Source organism: Nicotiana attenuata, unplaced genomic scaffold (assembly GCF_001879085.1).
Source record: "Nicotiana attenuata strain UT unplaced genomic scaffold, NIATTr2, whole genome shotgun sequence".
Classification (NCBI taxonomy): Eukaryota; Viridiplantae; Streptophyta; class Magnoliopsida; order Solanales; family Solanaceae; genus Nicotiana; species Nicotiana attenuata.
Window position 1 is genome coordinate 52,325 of NW_017670526.1, and position 20,727 is coordinate 73,051.

Sequence of the window (20,727 nt, forward strand, 5' to 3'; positions counted from 1 at the left end):
GGAATCCAGACTTGGCCATCTTTGCCTAGTATATTCATCATATCCCTCATCAGGAATATCAAGAATCTCACCCAGCTTCTCTGCATCGAAGGTCACTTGAACCCCTTTCACTTGGCTGGTAACTCTGCCATTCTTGACCTATGCATTGGCCATAAATTCAATGATTTCATTCCTGGCTAGCCTTCCATCCATCTGAAGGACCATGTTCTTCCAGCCCTGAACAACTAGTGCATCAACCAAACGAACCATTCCTGGTTCCACCAAGTCTTTCAGCAATCTACCCTTCGACATTTTTCTTTTGCCAAACTTGGCCAACTTGTCTTGTTAATCATCAGACTCACTCTCGTCTTCACCACTCCATTCTTCATCCTCAGCAATTCTAACTGGTTTGTTTTTCACTGCAGACCTTATCCTCTCGGCCAATGAAGGTTCAGCAGCTTTAGACCCTGATGAAGACTTCTTGGAAGAAGTCCTGGTCTTTTTAGGCTTGGGGGTCTGAACCTCCACAGTTGTATGTTCCTCATGATGGATTTGTTCCATCTTCTCAACTTCAACATCCTCAGAAGGCTCTACAACCTTAGCTTTTCCTTTATCCACCCTCTTCTTCTTGCTTTCGACCAAAGCCTTTTGTAATTCACTCTCACTCTATTTCACCATACTTCTTGTGGCTCTCCCCTTTGGCAAGGGAATTTCAGCAGTTGTTGGAGAAGAAGCTTTTCTTTTTTTGGAGGGTTTGGCAGTGCTGGGGGCTTTTGTGGTTATCGTTCTCCTTTTCTTTGGATCATAGCTAGAACCCACTTTCTTTAGAAGGTCTACTAGGGTATCCTTAATAGATGAACCAGATTCATCTGCCTGTGAACTATGACTAACCAACCCTTCAGTAGCCTCCCCTGAGCCACTTCCCCCCTGTTTTCTTGCTACTTTCTTCCTCAGTTGCACGATAAACCCCACAGATAGCTGGTACCACCAAATCAGAAGAGGGTAAAGAACCAACCACTTCTTTCCATTTTCCCCTCACAATACTACGCACACCCTCACTCTCTTTTTCTTTTTCACCTTTATTTTTACCACCTCTCCTTCTTGACTCAGGCAATTCAACATTCCCAACAGAACCAACCAGAACAAACCTATTGTCTACATTCTCAACCAAAACAGAACGTACCTCAGAAGAGAAGTTTAGAGCCTTCTCAGAGTCAGAAGACCTAGTTCCTTTCCCCTCACTCGCAGATTTGAACGAATCATCTGAGTTCTCTGAATCTTGGGCTTGCCTTGCCTTTAGTTTTTCATTCAATTTCCTTGAAAGAGCACCAGTTGCCACCGTTTTGCGAGCAAGCATTTTTACTCGCCTTCGCCTGGGTTGAGGGGTTGTGTTGGGTGGAGGAGGGGTGGATGAATCAGAGGGGGTGGGTTGTGGAGGAGTGCCTGGGTTATCCTGGGGGTTAGACATTGTCACTGATTTCGTGAGAGAGTTTTTGAGTTTGGCTTTTGGAAGAGAGAGCAATTTGAGAGTGAAAGAAGAAATTTCGACGGTTTAGAGATTTATGAGAGTGGCAGAAGGTGATGATGGGTTTTTAAAGAGAGAAACTTAATTAATGACTAATGGTAGCTTTTTGCAGTTAATTAGAAGTCCAATCAACATGAAATTTCAGGTTGAATGAGCGGTTAAGCTTCCCTAGATTTTAGGCCTTTTTTTGTGATGAGAATTCTAGTAGAGACGGAACTGGTTAAAAAATAAACGGATAGGAATTTCTGATGTTTATGAACATAGGTAGGACTCTGCTCATGATTTAAATATTTATATTTCTAATTGTGCAGAGTATAAAAAACATACCTCGATATTCAGATGAACTAACACTGATGAACCATGTTCTTCATTTAGAATCCTCTTGATCATGCCTCAATTTACCAAAATAGAGAAAATTTTGTTAGAGATCAGTGAGTCTTATCAACAAATGTCACCAGAGTATACTATTTATAGTATGAAATTGAGTAAAAACTAATCTAGATATTTACACAAGTTCCAGATTTCCTAGCCAATTTTTTTTTCATTGTGCATTCTGAGCTGGTTCCATTAGGTGATCTTATTCATCCCTAATTCTAACATGTTCCTTTCAAAGCTTTCTCTACTTAGTGCTTTGTTAAAGATGTCAGCAATTTGTTTATCAGTAGCACAAAATTCTATAGTAATAAATCATTTCATATAGTTGTCCCTGAAGAAGTGATGTCTAACATCTATGTGCTTAGTCCTCATATGATGAACTGGGTTCTTAGTCATACTAATAGCACTAGTATTATCACAAAAGATAGGGATGCAACCAACTTCAATGCCAAAATCCATCAGCTGTTGTTTGATCCACAGCAGTTGAGAACAACAAGAGGCAGTAACAACATACTCAGCCTCAGCAGTGGATAGGGCCACTGAATTCTGCTTTTTAGTGGCCCATGATACCAGACATGAACCAAGAAAATGAGCCATACCTGAGGTGCTTTTCCTATCTACAAGGAAACCTGCATAGTCAGCATCAGGATATCCTACTATATTAAAGTTACTACTTGTAGGGTACCAAAGGCAAAGGTCAGTAGTATCTTTCAAATATCTCAGTATCTTCTTGACAGCAGTCAAGTGGGATTCCTTAGGATTTGCTTGAAAACGAGCACAAAGCCCTACACTGAAAACAATGCCAGGTCTGCTAGCAGTAAGATACAAAAGTGAACCAATCATACCCCTATACAACTTCTGATCAACATATGAATCAGGTTCATCTATGTCTAATTTAGTAGCTGTTGCAATGGGCGTGTCTATTTCTTTTGATTCATCCATTTTGAACTTCTTAATCAACTCTTTTGCATATTTCTGCTGATGGATCATGGTTCCATTTGGATTTAGTTTGATCTGTAAACCTAAGAAGAAGTTAAGCTCACCCATCATACTCATTTCAAATTCACTCCCCATTAATTTAGCAAATTCCTCACTCAGTTTTTCAGTGGTTGCCCCAAAAATTATGTCATCAACATATATTTGTACTACTAGTAGATCCTTACCTTTTTCCCTCAAGAATAGTGTGCTGTCAATCTTACCTCTTTTATATCCATGTTCAAGAAGGAATTTGGATAGACGTTCATACCATGCTCTAGGAGCCTGCTTGAGTCCATATAGGGCCTTGTCCAATTTGTATACATGATCTGGACACTCCTTACTTTCAAACCCTGGAGGTTGTTTGACAAAGACTTCTTCCTTTAAGTAGCTATTTAGGAAGGCACTCTTCACATCCATTTGGTGAAGGGTAAATTCCATGTGTGCTGCAAAGGCTATGAGGAGTCTTATAGCCTCTAGTCTTGCAATTGGAGCAAAGGTCTCATCATAATCTATGCCCTCTACTTGGCTATAACCTTGGACCACCAGCCTTGCCTTGTTCCTTGTTATCGTTCCATCTTCATCAAGTTTGTTTCTGAAGACCCATTTAGTGCCAATTACTGATTTGTCCTTGGGTCTAGTGACCAGATGCCACACTTGACTTCTTTCAAACTGATTGAGTTCATATTGCATTGCATTCACCCAATCTGCATCCTGCAAAGCTTCAGCAACATTTTTAGGTCCAATAAGAGATAAGAATGCATCAAAAGCACATAGATTCTTTAACTGAGATCTGGTTTTAACTCCAGAAGTTGGATCAGTAAGGATATTCTCAATGGGATGAGAACTTTGATACTTGTAAGGTTTCACAACCAACTGATTTCTGTTTGGAGTTTCTACCATGTTCTGTTATTGAGGAACAGGCTCATGGATAGGTTCCATTTGGAAATTAGATTCACTTCTTCTTTGTTCAGTTCCCCCTGTCAGGTTGCCCTGGATGGAAGAACATGTTCCATCACCTGTTCCTTCTTTTGGTGCGGCTTCAGTTTGAGCTGTGACTTCACTCAATTCTTTTACCAGCTCAATATCCTTATCTTCATGTTCCCGTCTCTCTGAAGAATGTTTTTTTCATCAAAAACTACATGTACACTTTCTTCTACACACAAAGTTCTTTTGTTGTACACTTTATAAGCTTTGCTATATGAAGAATATCCCAAGAATACTCGCTCATCATCTCTGGGATCAAACTTACCTAGGGAGTCCTTTCAATTATTGTGCACAAAGCACTTGCATCCAAATGCCCTAAGATGGTATATATTTGGTTTTCTCCCTTTAAGTAACTCATAGGGAGTCTTCTCTACAAGAGGTCTAGTCATGCACCTATTAATGATGTAACATACAGTATTTACAGCCTCTGCCCAGAAGCTATGGGGCAGTTTACTGGAAAGAAGCATAGTCCTAGCCATATTTTCAATAGCCCTATTCTTTCTTTCAACTACTCCATTTTGCTGAGGAGTCCAAGGGGCAGAAAAATTATGATCTATACTATGCTCATCACAAAATTCAGCAAACTTAGCATTTTCAAATTCAGTTCCATGATCAAACCTAATTGATGCAGGTTGATTACCTAGTTGTTTCTGAGTTTTTCTAACAAAGGCAGTAAACATGTCAAATGCTTCATCCTTAGATGTTAAAAAAAATGTCCAAGTAAACCTAGAGTAATCATCAACAAGCACAATCACATATTTCTTACCACCTCTACTCAATGTTCTCATTGGACCACAGAGATCCATATGAACCAGTTCCATCGACCTGGTCGTGCTTACCACTTTCTTACTTTTAAAAGAGGATCTTACCTGCTTCCCCCTTGCACAAGCCTCACAAACTTTGTATTCCTTAAACTTGATGTTAGGCAGCCCTATCACCAGGTCCTCAGAGACTAATTTGTTGAGTTGACTTAGACTTGCATGTCCAAGTCTTTTGTGCCAAAGGAGGGGATCATTGTCCAACACACTTAGACTGGTGAGTTCATTTTCTGAAAGAGTGGACAGATCTATAATGTATATATTGTTTACTCTTTTTCCCTGCAAAACAATCTTGTCAGTGCTAAGATTTATCACAAAGCATTTGGTAGAGGTGAATGCTACCAAGTTACCTCTGTCACACAGTTGTGATATACTGATTAGGCTATATTTCAAGACATCTATCAAGTAGACATTCTCAATGGAGTGTGAGTCTGTCTTACCTACCTTTCCAACCCCAATGATCTCACTTTTTTTACCATTTCCAAAGGAGACATTTCCTCCTTTGAGGTCCTCATGTGAAAGGAACTGGTTCTTGCTACCAGTCATATGTTTTGAGCAGTCACTATCCATGTACCATATTTGGCTGCTTCCCTTCACTTTGACCTACAAAAGAAAATCAGGAGTTAGTCTTAGGGACCCAAACTAGTTTGGGTCCCTTTCTATAGGCGAAAGGATGAATTAAATTCCTTTTAGCCCATCCTGGCAGCCTATTTTTCCCTTGAACAAAGGTTTTGTTCTTCCGACTGGCCTTTTCTTTTGCATTACATTCACTTTTAAAGTGACCAGTCTTACCACAGTGTGTGCAGATTTTGTTCTTAGGAAGTGTGATATACTTGCTTTTGGGATCCCACTTAGGTGCAGGGGTTCCATAGTCAAGTCTTCTCTTAGTGCTACTGTGATGTTCTTATAGCCAAGATAGTGCATCAGAGGACTTATTCCATTTGCAAGTTCTGTCTAGTTCATGCTTAACCTTGCCTAGATCTTCTTTTAGGACTCTTATCTGCTCATCTCTCTTGTACAACTCATCCTTCATTTTTCCTAGATTTTCTTCTAAGGTGAGGTGTGTGTGATCAACTTTCTTTTTACCTGTTCCTAATTTCAGTTCTAAATTTTCAGATCTATGTTCTAAGACAGTGGTGTCAATTTCAAGAACCTGGCTTTTCAACTCAATATTTTTACTATCTCTTTCACTAGCCCTGAGTTCCAGATTTTTGCACTTAGCTTTTAGGATCACACATTCCCTAGACAGCTGTTCCTTCTCATTGTTTATGACCTCAGACTCATCAATAAAGTCTAGAAGTAATTCAGATAGCTTTTCTTTAGACAAAAATTTAATCTTGTCTTTGAGATGAATCACAGTTACCTCTTGTTCATCATCTGATTCTCCAATGGCCATAAGTGCTTGTTCATCTCTAGCTTCATCTTCTGAATCCTCATCTGAGCTTTCTTGGGTTGAACCTGTTCCTTCTTCCTGTTTCTTCATTCAACCCTTTTTCCCACTGAGGATAATTCTTGATCATGTGGTCAGTCTTACCACATTTATAGCAGCCCTCGTTGGTTTGTTTTTCAGGGGCCATTGGTTTGTTGAAGGTTGCACCTCTTGAAGAACCCTTTCCTCTCATTAGGTACTTCTTGAAATCCCTTGTGATCACAGTCATTTCATCATCCTCTAAGTCTGCACCTTCAGCTATTCTGATAGCCAGGCTTCTTTCCTTCTTGGGTGAATCCATCTTCATGGTTTGCCTTCTCAGTTCATAGGCAGTGAGATTTCCAATCAGCTCATCCAACTTGAGAGTAGCAATGTTCTTTGATTCCTGAATAACAGTGATTTTGCTTTCCAAAGTTACTGGCAAGACCCTTGTCAAGATCTTCTCAACCTTGTCTTCTTGACGGATAATTCTTCCAAGAGTCTTAAGTTCATTTGTTAGAGGTGTGAACCTTGTATACATCTCTTGGATGGTTTCTCCTTCCTACATGGTAAAGTTCTCATATTGAGAATACAACAGTGTTCCTCTTGATCTCTTTACTTGAGGAGTTCCTTCATGGGCCACTTGTAGAGTGTCCCAAATCTCCTTAGCAGTAGTACAACTTTGAATTATGATGTACTCGCCTGGACCTAGTCCACACACAAGCCATTTCTTGGCCTTAGCATTCTTTTCCCACTTCTTCAAATCTTCAGCAGTACAGTCAGCTCTAGTATTTGGCACATCCACTCCTTAAACATTCTTCTTTGTAGTAGCGAGGGGATCATCAGTAACAATGTCCTAAAGTTCATAGTCCTCTCCTATGATGTGGTCTCTCATCCTGTTCTTCCACCAGGAGTAGTACTGGCCATTAAAGAGTGGACGCCTAGCAGTGGATTATCCTTCCCAGTTTCCAGGTGGTGCACTCATCTTGATCTGTTTCTAAGGTGTTAGCCTCTTCAAGTATAACCTGCTCTGATACCAATTGATGTTTTATACTTCAATACCACACATGGGGGGGGGGGGTGATTTGTGTGGCACCCAATTCTCGCTTCACTTAATTATAGAAGGACCTGGTTCTTCTATGTGTTCCAACTACTACTACTAATGCGGAATAATAAATACAGAAAATAAAGAACACAAAGATTTTACGTGGATAACACCTGGCTCAAAAGGTGAGAAAACCATGACATACCTTCCAGTAGGATTTTCCCAAACTCTCCACTAAAATCATCGAGCCAAAAACTGCATTTACAAAAACTCTTTTGTAAACCTAGGATTAACTCCAATCCCGTTGTGGCACACAGCCTCAACTGTTGTGACAACTTCAAGTTAACTCTAACTTGAAAACTCTATGTATCTAATACAATTTCTTCTAAATAAGCTGAAAGTTATAATGTAAAATCACCTACTACAATTGAACTAGAATAAAAGATAGACACTTGGAACTGGTTCTTCTATCTGGTTCAAGTAGCTTCAGGATTGCACGCTTGAATCACACATAAATTGCTTGCAAGATTGCCTTGCTATTTTGCTCTCAATTCACGTTTAACTTCTGCGTATGTGCATGCCTGTAAAAGAGAACAACACTAATATTTAAGGAGTTAGCAATTAGAGATTTACTAGAATACAAATGCTACTCTTCCTTGGTGGAAGAGTTCTCGTTGGTCTCATCCTCTAACTCTATCCATTTCTTAAGCCGTGTTTCTCTTTGTATAAGGAGTCTTTCTCCTTATCCAGTATGCAACCTTTTCGATCCTGATCAGGAGATATTACTTTTGATAAGTAAGGTTTATCTCCTCCACGTGCATCTCACATGTTTGGGTTGATTATAACTGTGCTTTACAAGATGGACCTGGTCCATGTCTGAGTTCCTTTGTCACTCTTCAAAACTTCACCTTTACTTGGGCCAACATTAGCTATCCTCGATTTACGTGCGCGGCCCGGGTGCTTTTCCGGAAGGCTTATATGTAAAAAACTGGTAAGAATATGAATTTTCGCCTTAAAAATTAATTTAAGTTGACTTCGGTCAATGTTTTGAGTAATTGAACCTGGATCCGTGTTTTGATAGTTTTGATGGGTCCGCATTGTAATTTGGGACCTGGGAGTAGGCCCAAAATCTAATTCCGAGGTGCCTAGCTCGAGATTTGGATTTTTGATGAAAAATTAAAAGTTTAAAAGTTTAATGATTTTAAGAATCAACTGATGTTCGGCCTTGTTGATACCCGGTCCGTATTTTAGTTTCGAAGCCCGATAAAAGTCCATTATTATGTTTATGTCTTGTCTGCAAAATTTTGTGAGAAACGAAGTTGGTTTGACGTGATTTAGATGTTCGGTTGTGAAAATAGAAGTTCTAAAGTTTTCTTCAAAATTTCATTTGATTTGGTGTCCGATTCATAGTTTTAGGTGTTATTTTGGCGATTTGATCGTGCGAGCAATTTCGTATGATGTTTTATGACTTGTGTGCAAGCCCCGAGGGCTCGGGTGAGTTCGGACAGGCTACAGAGTATTTTGAACTTCGAAAACATAGCAGCTGCTGCATCTGATCTACAGATTTCACTTTTGCGAGGTTTGACTCATAAATGCGAGCCTCACTATTGTGAAGAGACCATCGCATTTGCGAGTAATGGGCTGGACATTTGCATATGCGAAGTTTTGGTCGCATTTGAGATTCTCACTTGTCCGCATTTGCGAACACTGGTTCGCTTTTGCGAAGGCAGCATGCTTATGTCACTCTTCACATTTGCCAAAAAATGATCACATTTGCGGGTTCGCATTTGCAAACTCCATGTCGCAAATGCGATACCTGCAACTGACCAAATAGTTAGAAAACGGGATTTTCACTCATTCTTCAAATTTTCAAAACAAGAAAATCCTAGGGGCGATTTTTCCAAGATCCTTTCTTCCCAAATCATTGGTAAGTGATTCTAACCTATTTTCTTTCAATCTTTCATTGCATTTCACAAGTTTTTAACCTAAAATCTAGTATTTTCATGGTGGAAATTTGGGGGTTTGGGTAGAAATAGGGATTTTTGAGAAATTGGGATTTAGACCTCGAATTGAGGTCGGACCCCAAAACAAATTACATAACCGGGCTCGGGGTGAATGGGTAATCGAGTTTTGGTCTGAATTTCGGGTTTGGACCAAGCGAGTCCAGGAGTTGACTTTTTCAATAATGACCTAAATTGAATCTTTTGCAATCGTGGGTGATTCCTAAGGCTTATTTTGAATCGTTTGGTTGGTATATGCTAGATATTGTTGGTTCGAAGGCTTGTTTGAAAGGAATAGCTGTGGTTGAGTTTTGAGTGTTCATTGGAGCGAGGTAAGTGTTGTGTCTAACCTTGACTTGAGGGAATTAGGAACCCTTGGATTATGTGCTATGTGAATTTCATGTGAGCGGCGTATATGCGAAGTCACGAGTGCTTATAAGCCGCAGAATTACCTGTTTTCCCTAATTTTCTGCTATTCCTTAATTATTTCCTTCCCTGCCTTAACTGTTATATGCTCTAAATATTTTCCATGCTTAATTGCTACTTGTTAATCAATATCTTCTCCTGTTAATGATGTTAGCTCTTTTCATAGTTTCATGATTCCGTGCTATTTGCTTAAATTGACTTACTTGCACCTTCTAATTGTCAATTATTGGATTGGTCTCGCTGTGTAGTATTACCTGTGTAGATTCCTATATATTGTACAAGGTTTTATTTTTGGTTCAGTTCGGTATTTATTGATTGTAAGGGCTTTTGTGGTTTGAACTGTTGATTTGAGTGTACATTTAGTATTTGGTATTGATATGGTGGGATCGGGCTACACGCTGCAACATGTGTAATAATGGTGGATTGAAATGGTGGAATAAGGGTGAATATGTACTTTACGGTGGGATCGGGTTGCATGCCGCAATAGGTGGAATAAGGGTGGATTGATATGGTGAAATAAGGGTGAACTATGACACATCAGACAAGATCCATGTCCAGGGAAGATCCATCCCTCAATATAATCAACCGCGCTCACTTGGGTGTGTACAGACTCCAGAGGGACTCCTATAGCCCAACTGCTATCATAAGATAGATCCAGGCATAAATCAATATAACATGCTGCGGTGTGTAGCCCGATCCATAACTATCACTCAAAATCAGGCCGTCAGCCTCACTCAGTCATCAATCTCTCCGGTCTCACTCACGGGCTCATAATGTCATGTAACTAGCCCGACAACAACGATATGATGTATTAGTAATCAACAACTGAGACTGAGATTTGATATGAATGCATGAATATGACTGAGTATGAACTATCAATGAAATTAGTGAGATGACAGTAAGAAACGACCACTATGGGTCCTAACAATATCAGCATAAAGCCTAAACATGATATCTAGCTTGATTGACAACTCAGTTACTTAATCACATAGTGAAAATACAGATATCAACAAAATAGGGCCACTAAGCAGTGCCATGAAAACAACGGAGTCTCAATTCAAAGGGTGCACGCCCACACGCCCATCACCTAGCATGTGCGTCACCTCCTCATCAATCACATAGCACGTAATTCGGGGTTTCATACCCTCAGCCTAAGTTTAGAAGAGTCACTTACCTCGAACAAGGCAATTTCAAAATCGAACAACCAAGCGATGGTCCAAGAACGCCATCACGCACGTAACGACCTCCGAACGGCTCAAAACTAGCAAAAACAAATTGGATGCATCAAATAAAGTCCAAGGGAACAATTCCAAATTGTAAAGATCAAATCCTTAATCAAAATCCAAAACTGGCCAAAAAGCACACCTGGGCCCACGCCTTGGAACCTGACAAAACTCACAAAATATGACAACCATACAATTGCGAGTCCAACCATAATAGTTTCACTCAATTCCGACTCCAAACCGATTTTCAAAAATCAAAATTTATAATGAAACTTTAGACCAAAACCCCCAATTTACTCTTTAAAATTCATCACCGAAAGCTAAAATTGTATATAGATTCACGGAATATAACTAAAACCGAGTAGATAACACTTAGCCCAATTCATATGGTGAAAACTGCTCCAACATCGCCTCGACCGAGCTTGGATATGTTAAAATGAAGCCAAAATCGCGAACCCTTGTATATATCATACTGCCCAGCACTTCCGCTTCTGCGGACACTTAACCGCATTCGCGGTGTCACAGAAGAGACCAAAATTTCACTTCTGCGGTAAAATATTAAATTCGGGCCTCCGCTTCTGTGATCCTTTTCCCCGCATCTGCGGAACCGCATGTGCAGAACAACCCATCACACCTACGCAGACATCCGCTTCTGCGCCTAACACCCTGCTTCTGCGACCACGCAGGTGGGGGGGAATCTTTGCACCGCGACTACAGTTAACCAACCCAAACTTTACTTTTGCGCTCCCCTGCTCGCACCTGCGAGCTCACACCTGCGATCAAAGCTACGCAGGTGCGATTACACCAATAGAGTTCACCTTCAGCAATCACTCAACTCCATATTTTGATCCGATAACCGTCTGGAATCAAACATACCAACAAGTCCCATAACCTAACACGGGTCGAGGCCTTAAAACACACATAACAACATCGAAACGCCGAATTACACATCAATTCAAAAATCAATGAACTTGAAATTTCAAACTTCCACAACCAATGCCGAAACCTATCAAATCACGTCTGATAGACCTCAAATTTTGCACACAAGTCACATTTGACATTAGGGACCTGCTCCAGCTTTTGGAATTGGAATCTGACCCCGATATAGGAAAAGTCTACTCTCGGTCAAACCCTTCTAAAATGTCAACTTTCGCCATTCAAGCCAAATTCTACTATGGACCTCCAAATGACAATCCGGACGCGCTCCTAAGTCCAAAATCACCCAAAGGAGCTAACGGAACCACCAAGAATCAAATTCGAGATCAATTAGAAAAAAGTCAAACTTGGTCAAACCTTTAAAATTTTAAAGCTCCTAGCTGAGAATCATTCTTTCAAATCAGTTTCGAAAAAACCTGAAAACCAAATCCGACAATTCACATAAGTCATAATGCATCATACAGAGCTACTCATGCCCTCAAACAACCGAGCGAGGTGCAAATGCTCAAAACGACTGATCGGGTCGTTACACTATGTTATATCCCGAACATTAATATTAGGATGATTCGTAGTAATCTATTTGAGCTTAAAGGGACTAAGACAATTCATAAGGTTATAGAGGATTTGTGACTATGTTATCGTAAGACTCCGTAAGTTTAACAAAATTGATATCGTTAGATACATTTTGATATGTGTATTTATTTCGAGTCAAACATTTATTGTAGAAAAAGAGTTTGAAAAATATAATTTTATATAGTTATTAATATTACTACTTCCAAATATGCTTTAAATTATATATATTATATGAGAAAGTTTATGAGATTTTCTTTATTGTAAAGATAGAAATTATTTTTCTCACAAGAAAAGAAGGTTATCTTTTTACCATTTTAAGAATTAAGTATAGGAAATTTTTTACTCTTTATATGAGATTAGAAAAATTATAAGTTGAGAAAATACATGTATTTTTACATGGATGTTTTAATGAAATAATAGTGTATGTGTTAATTTTATATGGTACCACATGACCATGATAGTAATGTATATTATAGTAAGGTGTATAAAGTGTATTAAAATGAGTAGTATTTTAAGTAATTTAAAACAATTCATAATTATGCGGGTAATTGGTTAATTATTGGGTAATGGGACACTACCTAATTAATTAATAATTAGTAGTTGTCTTTGGATAAAGACTAAGGTCTTTGGATAAGAATTAAATTAACTAACGTGGCATATTTTGGCTTAGCAACATTGTGACTCTTACCTTAATTAAACTAGGTGGCATGAATAGAAATGAGACACTGAAAAGGGATAGTTGGGGTAAATTATATAAAAAGTTGAAACTACTCTTACTGGTCCCAACTTTCCACACATCAACCTTTAACTGTTTAACATGATCTAGCTTTAATGTAAAGAGAAACGTGACCTTACATAACATAGTACAGGAGATGTGAAGAGCATTTATGATGATTTTGCTTGCATTTGTTTCCTGATATTCCATGGATTTCACTCCTAGTTTAGTTACTGCACTAACTTTTTATTAAGGTTTTTAATTGGGCAATCAACAAGCTATTTAGCAATCAGTCATTCACTGTTTGAGGATGTGGAGAAGCTGATGAAACATCCAATTTGGTGCTTGGTGGTTACCAAAAGTTATTTTGGCATTCAGTCTAGGAGTTGTCTCAACCATGGATCAAAGCCAGCGGTTTACAATCAACACACACACACACTGCATTTCAAACTTCTTTTACGTGGATCCTTCATTTACCTTGATGTAGCCATGTCGAATGGTGTGATAAGGGTATGGGTACTTCGTGATGATCATTTAAAATACTCTAGTAACAGAAGCATATGGAAGGGCTTTATTTTGATGCCATTAAACTTTAGAAGGCTTCCTACTTCTTGTCCTATTTATTTTGATAACCATCCTCACAAGTATTCGAATTTTCATGGTTGAGTTGATAATAAAACTTTAGGTGAGGAAATTTTTCTTCAGTTGTGTATATAGTGGAACTTCATAATGCGAGGGTGCAAGAGTTAAGGGGAAAGCGATAAGTCTTCTAAGCTCTTGAATTTCTGGAATATCATACGGATTTTTCCCTAGTCCAGGTATGTTAAGGATATTCCTTCTTTCTTTTGGGCATGATCCATGCGATACAAATGAAACGAGCAAATGCACAACTTCCATAAATGACTTCGTAGAAGTATTAGAAGTGCCTATGTTCTTGAATTCCCACATGTCTTATTATTCCATCTCTGTTCATGGGTCTCAGAAAATACGTAAATTAATTTTATGATATTAATTAGAGGCATAATGGTCTTATGACACTCCGAAATAATTTATTGACGTACTTTTCATGCATTGCATTCATTTACATTAACCCATGACCAGATGGCGTTATATACGTGTATATATGTATATTATATATATGGGATATTGGAAAAGGTTGCGGTGTTATATACGCACCACCACCTGATCAGCTGGTATACGTTGATGATTTGCCCACAGTGGCCGAGATGATATGACGGGATGCCCTCAGAGGCTTGATGATGTTATGTATGTACAGGCCTATGCATTACATGACATTTATACGCATATGCATGATTTTACAAATATTTCATGATTTACAGAGCTATCCAGACTTATAGGTTGAGTCATTTACTCCATGTTTCTTCCATGTCCTTTATATACTTATTTACATGCCTTACATACTCAATACATTATTCGTACTAACGTCCTTTTATTGGGGACGCTGCATTCATGCCTACAGGTATAGATAATCAGCTTGACGAGCCCTCGTAGTAGACAAGATTGACATTCAGCGAAGGATCGGTAAGGCTCCACCTCATTCGGAGTGCAGCCGGGTCTATAAGTCATCGTGTCAGAATTTTGCTACAGACTAATGAGTAGGACGGTGCCCTGTTCTGTTTGATGTCTAATACTTTTAGAGGCTTTGTAGACAGAGGTTCATTTTGTACAGTATGTGAAAGGCCTTGGCGGCCCATACGTATTCATGTTTTAAGAAAGACAGTTCAATAACTCAGTTCCACTTATAGTTATACATTACAAGTTGTGGCTATGTTGGTCCATGATAGATAGAAGAAAAAAAAATTATAGAGTGGTTCACTTGGGCAAGCTCGGCACCGAGTGCCAGCCACAACCCCCAGGTTCCGGGCGTGATAAAGTAGTATCAGAGCGAGTCGTGTCCTAGGGAGTCTACAAAGCCGTGCCTAGTAGAGTCTCACTTATGGGTGTGTTGCGCGCCACGCTTATAATTGAGATGCTATAGGACATTTAGGAAATCTTACCCTTCTTTTTGTTTTCAGATCGTGCCATAGAGCTGAGTCGTAAAAAGTCAGTATGAAGCTTTCGCCAGATTTTGTATGCACCAGAGGTGCAGGTATTACAGTAGAGCTTTGAGGCGTAATTTCCACCTATCTTGAAGGAGGTTATGAAAGAAACAGAAGATACGACGCGAGATTCAAAGGTAAGTAAGGTAAAGGTGAAGAAGATACGAGATACTCCAGTACAAAAGGTTGTTACTAGTCGAGACTTCGGATATAGTTTTGGTTTTAATTTAAGTTCTAGAGGAGACCCTAGTAAAAACTTTTGCAAATCTCTAAGAGTTAACATTCGAGGACGAATGTTCTAAAGGGCGGAAGGATGTTACATCCCGTACTTTAATATTAGGATGAGTTGTAGTAATCCATTTGAGCTTGAAGGGACTAAGACAATTCATGAGGTAAGAGAGGATTTGCGACTATGTTATCATAAGACTCCGTAAGTTTAATAACATTGATATCGTTAGATACATTTTGATATGGTATTTATTTCGAGTCGAACATTTATTGTAGAATTTTTTTTTGAAAAATATAATTTTATATAGTTATTAATATTACTACTTCCAAATATGCTTTAAATTATACACATAATATGAGAAAGTTTATGAGATTTTCTTTATTGTAAAGATAGAAATTATTTTTCTCACAAGAAAAGAAGGTTATCTTTTTACCATTTTAAGAATTAAGCGTATGAAAATTTGTACTCTTTATATGAGATTAGGAAAATTATAAGTTGAGAAAATATATGTATTTTTACAAGGATGTTTTAATGAAATAATAGTGTATGTGTTAATTTTATATGGTACCACATGACCATGATAGTAAAGTATATTATAGTAAGCTTTATAAAGTATATTAAAAATGAGTAGTATTTTAAGTAATTTGAGATAATTCTTAATTATGCGGGTAATTAATTAATTATTGGTTAATAAAACATTACCTAGTTAATTAATAATTAGTGGTTGTCTTTGGATAAATACTAAGGTCTTTGGATAAGAATTAAATTAACTAACGTGGCATATTTTGGCTTAGCAACACTGCGACTCTTACCTTAATTAAACTAGGTGGCATGAATAGAAATGAGACACTGAAATGGGATAGTTGGGTAAATTATATAAAAAGTTGAAACTACTCTTACTGGTCCCAACTTTCCACACATCAACCTTTAACTGTTTAACATGATCTAGCTTTAATGTAAAGAGAAACATGACCTTACATAACATAGTACAGGAGATGCGAAGAGCATTTATGATGACTTTGCTTGCATTTGTTTCCTGATATTTTTATTGGGGAAAATCGAGTTAACGTGTGGAATTAATCATGTGCTGACATGTTCAAGACACGTGGATCAATAAAAAGTGACAATTAACAAAGAGTATTCAAAGAGCTGCGAGCTTCATTAGGTACGGGCAATGACACAAGAAAACAAGAAGGAAGGGTTACTCGGACCTCTTGATAATTTGAAGAGATATCGAAGGAATGAACCTAGCTAGCAAAAAGTACAGATACATATTATCTGTAATTAATGAGCATCAATAATGGAAAACATTATAGAATCTTCATGGAGCAGTTACGATTGCCAATTTTAGCGTTACATTAATGTCATTAATTGCTCATAATGACTCTATTATGAGAAAAAAGAAACGTAGTGCTTAGAAACAACTATAAAAGGAGAGGAATAATACTTGTATGGGAACACTGATATTATTGGAATAAACTTATTTACATTGCTTTCAATTGCTTATTCTACTATTTCTCAGTTCAATTTTTTTCTTCTCTTGTTATACAATTATTTCCTTATACGATTATCAGTAACCCGAGTTCTTTTAAAATTACGCTTTGACCGAAATTCCTATTTTCGGGTTAAACTAATTGGTTCTGTTATCGGGAATCTGATAATCTTTTACTTTCTAAATCAAGTCTTTTTGTCAAAACAATCATGTCGAATGTTAATGACAACAACCAACAAAATCAACAACAACGGTTGAATCAACAAAATCAACAGGGAGATGGGACTCCAATATCCTCACCACGAAACTCTCCTCTACAGTCTCGCGAAGGGACACCTGACAGATCTGAATCACATATGAATGACCAGCATGGGAACGATCAAGATATCGATGCAGCATTGAAACAATTAATTGCAGAACAAGTTAGCAATGCTCTTCAAGCTTTTGCTAGTGGATTGCCTACCGTATCACCAACTCCATCTCCAAACAACACTGCGACCATAGAGAATCCGCGCTCGGGACTCGTTAACTCAGGCAGCGGAGGAACTCCCAGCGAATCTCGTGATGGAGGGTCAGGTAACCCCGTTAATTCTGATTTACAAAGCTTAGTACTAACTTTGCAGAAACAGCTCAAGGAGGAGAGCGATCGCATAGAGCAGATACCTGGAGTGACACCTGTAATCAAGGGAATAGATATGGATAAATACTCTCAACAAACTTGGAAGCCAAGTGCCGCTCCTTTACCGATTCCAAAGAAATTCCAGATGCCCGATAATCCGAAATATGATGGAACAACTGATCCACGGGATCATGTAACTGCATTTACAACCGGGGTAAAAGGCAACGATTTGACCAAGCAAGAAATTGAATTAGTACTGGTCAAGAAATTTGGAGAAACACTTACGAAAGGAGCATTAACATGGTATTCTCTGTTACCTGAAAACTCTATTGATTCTTTTGCTGAGCTTGCAGATTCATTTATCAAAGCACACTCGGTAGCTCAAAAAGTTGTTAAAAGAATGGAGGACATTTTCAAAATAAAACAAGGAGATACAGAACTGCTCAGGGAATTCGTAGAAAGATTCCAGCGTGAAAGGATGAGGTTTCCACGAGTACCTGATAACTGGGCGGGTATGGCCTTTGCCAGTAATCTTAGTGAAAAAAGCTCGGAAGACACGAGAAGACTTAAAGAAAGCTTACGAGAATTCCCAGCAATAACTTGGAATGATGTTTATAATAGATACGACACCAAGCTGCAGATAGAAGAAGATACCATCACTCTGTCTCAGAAAGATGAAAGAGTAAGTTCAAGGCGAGCAGAAACTGAAAAAAGGACCGGCAAAAACAGGTACGAACCTTATATGGGGCCACCAGGAAGAGATTCACGTTCTAAACAGGAAAACCCAATGTATGATCCTAGATCAAGGGATAGAGAATCAAGTTCGTCGTCAAGGTTCGAAAATGAGCGAAACATGAGAGATATACGGGACGACGACAGAGGTTCAAAAGCAAAAATCGGTAGTTACAGGTTTAATATTAGCACATCTGAGTTGGTGGCTATTTTAAGGACCACGGGAGACAAGGTATGGTGGCCAAAAAAATTACATCAAACCCAAACAGGAGAAATCCTGATTTTTGGTGCGAATCTCACAACGATCACGGTCACAAAACGGCGGACTGCAGATTGTTACAAGGTGAAGTAGAGCATTTACCAAAACAAGGGTACTTAACTGAATTATTTAGTGAAAAGGGGAAGCAAGCATTTATGAAAAATAGACAGGAACCACCGAAACCTCCTTCACCAAAAAGGATGGTTAATGTCATAAGTGGAGGAGAGGAAATCAATGGCGTAACGTATACGACAGCAAATAAGGTGTCAAAAATTACAGTCATCCACGGGAATCGTGTTCGACAGGTTTTGGAAGAAGATAGTATAACATTTGATGATGCAGATGCAGATGGCGTGCCCCCACATAATGATGCACTGGTAATATCTTTACTTGTACATGACAATATTGTAAAACAAGTTTTGATTGACCCAGGTAGTTCTGTGAATATCATTCTGTTGAGAGTGGTAAATAAGATGCAAGCCAATGATAAGCTGATACCCATGGCACACACCTTGTCTGGTTTTGACAACTCGAGCGTCTTAACAAAAGGGGAGATAGTACTCACCACATTTGCAGAAGTAGTAGTCAAAGATACTAAATTACAAGTAGTAGAAATGGATATGGCTTATAATATGATTCTCGGCAGACCATGGATTCATGAAATGGATGTTGTTCCATCGACTTTACATCAAGTTATCAAGTTCCCTTCACAATTGGGAATTTGACAAATCCGTGGTGACCAACAAGCTTCTCGAAGCATTAATTCTGTGGCAAATTCAAGCGCAAAAAGTGACGAAAAATAGAAATCACATAATTCAGTTGAGGATGCAGCAACACGAGCCTCAACTGAAGACGGGCAAACAAATGTAGACTCGAGACCTGATGCTATTCAAGAACCAAAAGAAAATGAAAATATCAAAACAACAATCGAGGAATTGGAAGTTGTGGTACTATTTGTACATTGGCCAGGCAGAAAAGTCTACATTGGGACCAACCTTTGCCCGTAGACGAAAAGTAAGTTGATTGAATTTTTAAAGGCTAACGTAGATTTTTTTGCTTAGTCCCTTTTAGACATGACAGGTATACCACCGGAGGTAATGACCCACAAACTGAATGAAGATCTGTTATTACTTGTAACGACCCGACCGGTCGTTTTGAGCATGTGCACTTCGCTCGTCAGTTCTCGGGCATGACTAGCCCCGTATGATGTATTACTACTTATGTAAATCGTCATTTTTGATTTTTAGGTTAATTGCAATAGATATGGAAGGATGATTCTCAGCTTGAAGCTTTAAATTTGAAAGGTTTGACTCAATCTTGACTTTTTAGTATTCGATCTCGGATTTGCATTTTTATGATTTGGTTAGCTCCCTCGGGTAATTTTGGACTTAGGAGCGTGTTCGGAATGTATTTTGGAGGTCCGTAGTAGATTTAGGCTTGAATTGGCGAAATTGGAATTTTGGCGTTTTCTGGTTGATATTGGAAATTTTGATATGGGGGTCGGAATGAAATTTCCGGAAATTGGAGTAGGTCCGTTTTGTCATTTGTGACGTGTGTGCAAAATTTCAGGTCATTCGAGTGAGGTTTGATAGACTTTTTGATCGTTTGCGGAATTTGAAAGTTTCTAAGTACTTAGGCTTGAATCCGAGGTTGATTTGATGTTTTGGCGTCGTTTTGAGTGTTCCGAAGGTTGGAAAAAGTTTGAATGATGTTATGGATATATTGGCATGTTTGGTTGAGGTCCCGAGGGCCTCGGGTGTGTTTCGGATGCTCAATGGGGAATTTTTGGACTTGAAGAGATAGCAGGTTTTCTGGTATTCTGTTGCAGGCATTTTGTTCTTCGCGATTTCGTAGAAGAGTCCGCGATCGGGTAGGTCTAGTTGGGTAGAGGTGAGATTTGTTCTACACGATCGCAGAGGTTAAGTCGTGATTTCGATTTGGCGGTGAAGATGTGGTTCGCGAACGCGTGGTCAGGATCGCGTTCGCGTAGAAGAGAAGGAGCTGGTGTAAAGTGGTAAGGTTGTTCTATGCGATCGCGTGGGAGAGGCCGTGATTGCGTGGGTTAGAAAAGGCAGTGCTTCGCGATCGCGTGGAGGTTTGCGCGATCGCGTAGTGTTAAATGAGGGCGGTCGATTTTTGTGCTCCGCGATCGCGAGGCTGTTTCCGCGATCGCGATGAAGAAATTTAAATCCCTGGGCAGAATGTTTTTGGCCTTATTTCACCATTGTTGAACGGTTTTGGAGATTTTTTGGAGAGATTGAAGAGGGATTCTAAGGAACACACTTGGAGGTAAGATTATTGAACCTAAAACTCGATAGAATATTGATTTTCAATTGTTTAAACATAGAATT

The 20,727-nt window shown here is 38.9% G+C and overlaps 1 protein-coding gene across 1 annotated transcript; it reads right to left on the reverse strand.

Annotated features, from left to right (window-relative positions):
* Positions 1-324: 324 nt before the first annotated feature.
* On the reverse strand, positions 325-1,447 carry LOC109240564. The gene is made up of 3 exons (XM_019407218.1): positions 1,118-1,447; positions 660-957; positions 325-446 (listed from the first exon to the last, which is right to left on the reverse strand). Exons 1-3 carry the CDS (start codon positions 1,445-1,447, stop codon positions 325-327), a joined length of 750 nt encoding a protein of 249 aa, XP_019262763.1.
* Between the last annotated feature and the right edge of the window lie 19,280 nt (positions 1,448-20,727).